The sequence below is a fragment of the Pavona decussata genome, unplaced genomic scaffold (genome assembly GCF_977016875.1).
Source record: "Pavona decussata unplaced genomic scaffold, jaPavDecu1.1 SCAFFOLD_13, whole genome shotgun sequence".
Taxonomy (NCBI): Eukaryota; Metazoa; Cnidaria; class Anthozoa; order Scleractinia; family Agariciidae; genus Pavona; species Pavona decussata.
In genome coordinates, this window is record NW_028145436.1 from 1,791,921 (window position 1) to 1,799,290 (window position 7,370).

The following is a 7,370-nucleotide window of genomic DNA, read 5'->3' on the forward strand; positions in this document are numbered from 1 at the left end:
CCTCGAGAAAATAAACCATTTCTGAATTGCTTTGAACCTCATTATAAAAGCGAGGCTAAGTGCAAAGTTCTCTTTATGAAAATTAGTTTTCATTCATATGCAAACAAAACTAATTTTCATATGTAAAGCTTTGCACTTAGCCTCGCTTTCATAGTCAGGTTCACAGCAGCTAGGAAATGGCCTATTCTAGATCTGGAAAACAAATTTATATAAAAAGCCTATTCGACGCTGTGCGCAAAATGATAATGTTAAATTCCCTAATTAAGCGTTTCACGCTGAAAACCTGGAAGCGATCCGCAAAGCTCGTACGCTGTTACGAGGAAATTAGAGTCGTTATTTTAGACATGCTTACAGCGCACGTAGATCCAAGACTGAAAAAAACCATCTTAACAATACTACATTGATAAATGAATAATTCACATCACTCTCAAACTTTATTTACATATAAACGATAAGAAGTAGAACTAGTCAACTAAAATTAAAATACGCAAATAAAAAAAGCAAAGTAGTATTGGACAAAGCATCTAGAATTAGAAAAAAAAAAGATTTACAATCGTATTAAAACGAAATTCGTTTTACTTGCTGTTTGTGCATGGCAAAAGTACATTTAAGTTTAAATTCTTAAATGCCGGACAATTGAAAGCCTCTTGTGTGAAGAAAAGGTGACTACAGCTCCTCCATTGAACACTTATAGGAACTCAGTATGATGATATTGTAGGACATATAAGAAACTGTAAAGAAGGCGATAGTGGCTCGTTTGAATCTCTGTTAGGTCATGAAGGAAACATTCTAGATGAAATCCGCCACATACAAAAACTTAACAACACTAAAATGTTCTTGAAATGTGCTTACACCGATTTGCTGTCCATTGACATCACTTCCCCTGAACTTAAAAACTGACGACTTCAACTGAATAACTGAGTATATTTGAAACAATCCATGCAAAACATAATTTTTTAGGTTACAAAGCGCACTATTTGTTTTCTTACATTCTACGTTTTGTATTTGAAGACTTTATGAACTCCTCTTGGCAAATTGTATAAACAGCTTGAGAGTGGAAATGTCAAAAGACTGCAAAACTGACTCAGAAGTTACGCTCATTCACCTGTTAACGAAACAAACATGACACGTGATCAAACTCATTTTACCATTCTGGAAATGAGATTAAACAAGAAAATAAAAGTTAATGAGAATGAGAATGATGTATTATTCAGTAACCAAAAATAATCAGAATATAACTTAACTTCTTTAGCGCGTTGCCTATGCCAAAATCATCAAATTCGATTTAATTAAAAATTCAACAGCTAATGAAAAGATCAAAAACGATTACAACAAGGATGATTAAAAAACACTTACTTAATACTTAAAATACAATATACTGAAAACTAATGATGGAAAAAAATGACAAAAATGTTTTTGAATTAAATTAAAAATTTTAAAAATGCGTATTAGTTTCCTTTGATCAGGAATTATAAACTCTCTATGAACCTCAATAACTCTATTTCTGGATAAACCTTCTTTTACATTATACAAGACTTTGTACAAAGGAAGTGACAATATTGTCCCTCCCCTCCCCTATTCCTTGTTATTTCATGTATGTATCAATAAAGCAGTGACGTTATTTTTACCTCCATTCTCCTCTCTCGTCTGTTTGTTGTCACTTGTGCAGTCCAAACACCTCGTAATCTGTCACAGTAAAATATATACCACCTATAAAGAACGTGTTCTGCTGTCCTGGAGGACACTGGTAGGAGTGACCGAGATTACTGCGACTACTGGCATTTGTGTTTGTATTCCCTGATACATGCAGATCGTGTCCTCCGCCAAACGTTGGTCCGTAACCGTTATTGCAGTAGATGCCATTCTGTTCACACCCAGGGATACGCGGCAGTTTAATTGGTCCCAGGCCACTCGGGTTGACCATGCTGAACAGGAACGCCTGACTGCATCTCACGTATCCATCCTGACCTGTTGAGCACACAACACATAAAATATTCACAGAACGCTTGCTATCACGCTCCTTTTTACGTACGTTTTATCAGGTTAAAATGTATTTAGTAAATGGAACATTTTTGTTAGACGTATTTCCAATGGATTCACTCTCCCTCCCTTGACGTTAGAGCTTGACTGAACCAAAATGCAAAAAACAATCTTTGTTATTTTTAATATTTATTTACTTTTTTTCTTTATTGTTAATACTTGCAAGCCTGACTGGCCTCGCATTTGCCAATTAAACAATGACAGTTATTAGAAACATTTTAGAATGGTTTCAGTTCCCCGTTTCCCCTTAAGATCCGTCGAGTGTTATTGAATCCGTCGAACGCGAGCTTCTGAATAGGGGGTTTGAATAAGAGGTCTGTTACCCAACTTCTTTGTCCCAATTTTTCGCTGCGTGTTACTACAACACAATTTTCGAGAAAGAAACAGACTGCAAGCGGTCTAGAAACCTTTGAATTTAGCCGGATATTTCCCTTGAAATATTTCGCAAGGTTAAGTCAAACAAGTCAGTGACCTCAGACAGTTCAAAGGAATTCCTGAAAAACGCTGGACACGTGGTTACAAAGTGGCTTAAATCTCAGCCAACTTCGCGGACATAAACCAGTTTGCAATGAATGGAGAAACAGGGCCGTAGCGAGACTTCAGAACAAGACGAGGCAAGTTTCGAGCGCCGAAGGTGCGAGCCGCTAGGGGGGTGTGGGGGCTTGCTCCCCCCCAAAATTTTGAAATTTAGAGGCTCAGAAACGCTCTTATAAGCATTATCCGTGGCATTTTTCTCCAGAAAAGTCAATCTTGGGCAAGTGTAGAAGTCACTTATTTATTGCTTAGCGATACTGGTGCCAAGTTAATGACCATCTTTTAAGCATTCAAATGTTATAACACGTATTATAACAATAAAATGAATCCACGAGAGTAGCCAACGTTTATGGATTTTATACTGTAGATAATTAGGAGAAGTCTTATCAATTATTTCCCGGTTTCGATACACTCTTGCTTATGTTCTTCAACTTTGAGACAGCCATGTCATAATATTGCCATCTCTTATACTTGTAGGACTAAGAAGTCACTAACTTTCTCGATTAAGAGTAGTAAACTTCTCCCTTAACAGTTAGAAACGTGAAAGTTTTTTGCCCCGTCGTTTATTCTTTATTGAAAGCTAAGGAAATCCGTCTCTGGCCAGAGGCATCTCATCTCTTTAAAACAGAACTGCTGTCAATTTCCGTTGGTTTATGAATGTACGCTAAAGCAAACCCGTTCAGCCTCGCATTAGCCATGCTTGTTCGGGACAAGGTTTTAAGCCTTCTCAGTGAGCTGAAGGAACGCTCGCATGAACAGGAGCCGACTGGAAGGGTCAACAGAAGCTGCACGTCTTAAAAAAACACCCCAGTCTGCGATAACCGCGGCTGTACTGGGAGAGGATTATTTACGACGGATAGTAGAAACTGAGACACCTTCACCTCAATGGTAGACAGTATGGATGTTCTAGAGGCAAACCTGTGCGAGCTCCTTCAAAAGTTTTGAAATGCCTTTCTTACGCCAACCAAATGCAAACGGCTTTTTTAAGAGCCATTACAAACGAGAAAGGCTTGATCAACAAATCTTTTGAAATCTATTCTTTTACATTTTCTTTTCGCTGAAACGTTCAATATTATAGTGTTTGCACTGAATAAATCGATTGCCAGCACTGCAAACGACCTTTTGTTCTTTTATGACAGTTATATAAGTAAAGAAAGCTCCCACACCGGCTCTCAGCCATCGCAGATAAGGCCTTTCACGTTTATGTAACGATACGTCTCCTTAATGGCCCCTTTGTAACCTTAAATCATTTGAAAAACCGCCACTCACAGTTCACGTGAAACGAATTAACCTCATTAAAATGCTTTTCCCCTCAATTTATCCACCTTATATTAGCTGGTTTTATCTTAACCAATCCAATTTTTTCTAGGGATTATTTTCTCAATGAAACATTTCTTCCAAAAAAAAAAAAAGAGGCCAAAATCAAGACGAGGCAACTGCCTCGTCTTGCCTCATGCTAGCTACGGCCCTGAGAAAGTCTCACCCGAGGTTGAAATTTGGCCACTCGAATTCCAACAAAAAAGGTTTTGAACCAAATAAAGGATCACTTGTATTGATCAAAGAAGGACCAACATTTGGGAGATTATCAAGAGATTAATCCGTTTGAACAAATTAACCAAATCGACTTTTAAGATATGAACTGTTCATTTTTGCAGCGTATTTTCACCCAGCCGTGCAATAATCAAGCAAATGTTAGTTTCTGAAGAGACTGTGGTGCTGCGTCGGTGGGGAGTGAAAATGAATATTTAGTTTTATCAACCGAGTTGATACGGTAATTGTTCACCGAGAATGGATTCAAGAGCTGACGTTTCGAGCGTTAGCCGTTCGTCAGAGCGAACAGCTAACGCTCGAAACGTCCCCTTATTTCTTTTAATGCGATGGACAAATTACCTTATCTATGAACTCAGTTGATAAAATCAAATACCCATTTGTATAATCCATTGTAAAGGCCAACACGCTTTATAACTTAGTCAATATTCTTACTTGTCCAGGAGTTCTCTGTAAAGCCTCCAAAAATGTATCCTCCACTTTTCACAACTGTGACTGTGGGTCCTTTGTTGTCGCATTTCGAATGAAAGGTTTGAGTCGCAAAGCCGTCTCGAGAAGCTCGGAACAGAAGACGCCATTCACCTTCCAGATCTGTAGGCAGCCAGCCTTTCAAACTTTGCTGATGTTCTTCGCTCGTCAGAATCTCCGACCCTACAAATGGAGGAGGGGGCTTTAAGTTGTCAAGTATTCCTTGTATCTGATAAAATTTTGCTTCTTTGCGAAGTTCGTCGAGAAATGTAGCTCCTTTTGGCAAAATCAATTCACCATCACGAAGATAGTTGAGTATAAAGCGGAAGTGAGTTCCGTCTCGGTCGATAAAGAACGAACCATCTTCAGATGATTTCCGGTCAAACTTCCCTGAAAACATGGCGGCTAACATGGAGTTGGGGTCTTTCCTCAGCGTTTGGACGCTTGTTAAAAAGTGCTGGCCACCGACATTGAGTTTAACAGTCGAAGAAAAATGGACCTGATCGAGTTTCCTCGACATGGCGTCGATGTATTCCTGCTCCTGGCGAACTGTGGCGGCTTCTCGTTCGAAGATCTCGCACGCTTGTCTAAAATGATTTACAGCGTCTGCAAAGCCTTGGTGGCTCTGTTGGTTTCTAGGATTTTGCTCAGCCATACTTTCCTTTAACTAAGTATAAACGACAAGAAATCCAGAGACACGTGGCTCTCTGAAAGCATATGCATGAGGTTGGATGATATGCCTCTGGCCAGGCCACGTGCTCATCAGAAAGTAAAACTGCAACCGAGCGTGAACTGACTGTTTTCATTACCGTGCATTGTGTCTAATGAAATTTAGATGTTAGTTTTTATTGTTTTGGTTTTCAGCTTCATGACTTGAAACTCGAAAAAAATTATTTTATCGTACTATTACCTAACTTTTTTCTTCATCTCTCAGACACCTTCGCACGCGTAGCGTTTACTTTGTGTGGATAACTACGGACGGTTTTTATTTAGGTGCGTAAATGTCAAAAAAAAAAATAGATTAAAATAGAGAATCGAATATAATTAAAACGTGACAGTGGTTTCCACAGAAAAGGTATCCGGGGCCAAACTTAGACCAAATACTTCCCAACCCATGACAAAACCAAACGACTAAACAACGTAAGTGAGCAATAATCTTTCCTATTTCAATTTGAAGAACCCATGTTACAACAAGCACCTATTTTAATAAGCGTGTCTCTCCCCTGCAATTTTTATAATGATTTATGGAAGTTTACAGGAAAACTAGAACTATTCTTGTAATTAAGGAGCGGATACAATCTGGTTTAGCGCAAAGTTTTCTTGAAGATGTTTGATAAACCAGCAAAACTCCTGTATGTTTAATACGTCCTGAAAAAGGTCCTTTTTCTAATATATGAGCTTACTACATAAATTCATTTGAGTTTTTAACAGCCACCTCTGCGTTATGAATCAATTTTTAACGTAGAAATAACCCTATGAATTGAATAGCCAAGAATGAAAAATTTTTACATTTGTGATCAAGTTTGGTGCAAAACAGGACTAAACGTATCTTTCAAGGCCCTTTCAAAGATTATCATTTGGCGATGTTACTAATGCAGAGTTTCTATTAAGGTGGATGGAGGGACTGGTTGTGTATCTTTAGCCACAATGTCATAGGGATCATTTTTATAATCTTCCATATTCTCCTAGTGGAAAGTTGCGCTGCATGCTTTCTCCTTCCAGTCTCTACTGTCATCTGTTGCTGATGATGTCTCCGCCCACATTCTTAGCCCTTTCCCCTTAAGCTTCTTTTCCACTGTCCTTCTCCATGTCTCCCGCAGATGACCTCGTTTCCTTTTTCCTTCTCGCGCCCAAGTGACATACGGGATACCGAATGACAGGAATATAAGGCAAATCACAGCTCATTAATATTTCACACACAGGGCGTGAATCTGTGAGTCTTGAATCCGCCAAGCTCCATTTTCCTTCACATGTAAAACCTGGCACTGCTGATATCTTAGTGACGAGAAACAAGGAAAAATACACAGCATGCCTGCATGTACCGTATGTTTACAAACATCACTCACTTCTTAGTCTGCGTAGCATGCGTAATCGGGGAGGGGGAGGGGGAGGGGAGGGGGAGCGAGAAAAAAGGAGGGAAGAATGGGGGACAGGGGAGTCCTCCCTTCCTTCCGCTACGCAGACTCACTTCTCTCTTAAAATAGGGAACACAACAAACCTATCCGAAGGGAGTTAATTTTTGTCCCAGACATCCTCATCCTATTGAAGCATCCCTATCCCATGTACACCCATTAGAGCCCCGTTCTTTCAGCTTCGTATGAAAAGCGGAGGTTTCACTGAGTTTTAAAGTGTTTTTCCCTTTACCAATTACGGTAGTTATTTGTTTCCATTTTGAAAACAGAAAGAAGCGCTCTTTTCAAATTGTCCAGTGCCATTTTTTTCAATAAATGCCCATAATTGATGTCACAAAAAGATATCTCCCCGAGTATAGAATTTTTATTAATCTATTTAGTTTTGGCCCATTTCAAAACGGCGGCCGTTTGAGGTTTTGAACCATAAACTCAATAAATGATGTTTCCACAACTTGTAGCAAGAACTGGAACTGGAACTGGAATCTCGATGTCCCAGTTTCCTAGAACTTGATACTCATGCAGAAGGATTTCAAGTGTGACACCCTTCACAGCACTCGTAACATTGCACTTCATAATTTCGTAAAATAAAATAACCGAAGACATTTGCACGCTCCTTGTTTAAAGTAGAAATCCCTTCCCTGGTAGAGG

At 39.1% G+C, this 7,370-nt stretch overlaps 1 protein-coding gene across 2 annotated transcripts; it reads right to left on the reverse strand.

Moving 5' to 3' along the window:
• Nucleotides 1-908: 908 nt before the first annotated feature.
• Nucleotides 909-5,373, reverse strand: LOC146487823 (uncharacterized). 2 transcript variants are annotated; one of them, XM_085127594.1, is made up of 3 exons: nucleotides 4,558-5,373; nucleotides 1,629-1,968; nucleotides 909-1,096 (listed from the first exon to the last, which is right to left on the reverse strand). In XM_085127594.1, exons 1-2 carry the CDS (start codon nucleotides 5,243-5,245, stop codon nucleotides 1,658-1,660), a joined length of 999 nt encoding a protein of 332 aa, XP_084983720.1. In that variant the 5' UTR covers nucleotides 5,246-5,373; the 3' UTR covers nucleotides 909-1,096; nucleotides 1,629-1,657. The 2 variants fall into 2 exon arrangements, with proteins under 2 accessions (XP_084983720.1, XP_084983711.1); XM_085127585.1 differs by having other exon boundaries at nucleotides 909-1,105.
• Nucleotides 5,374-7,370: the final 1,997 nt, after the last annotated feature.

Coding starts and splice junctions, on each gene's coding strand:
- LOC146487823 (XM_085127594.1), bottom strand. CDS start 5,245: ATGGCTGAGCAAAATCCTAGAAACCAACAGAGCCACCAAGGCTTTGCA. Junction 1,969..4,557: donor TACAGAGAACTCCTGGACAA/GTAAGAATATTG, acceptor TGTGCTCAACAG/GTCAGGATGGATACGTGAGA.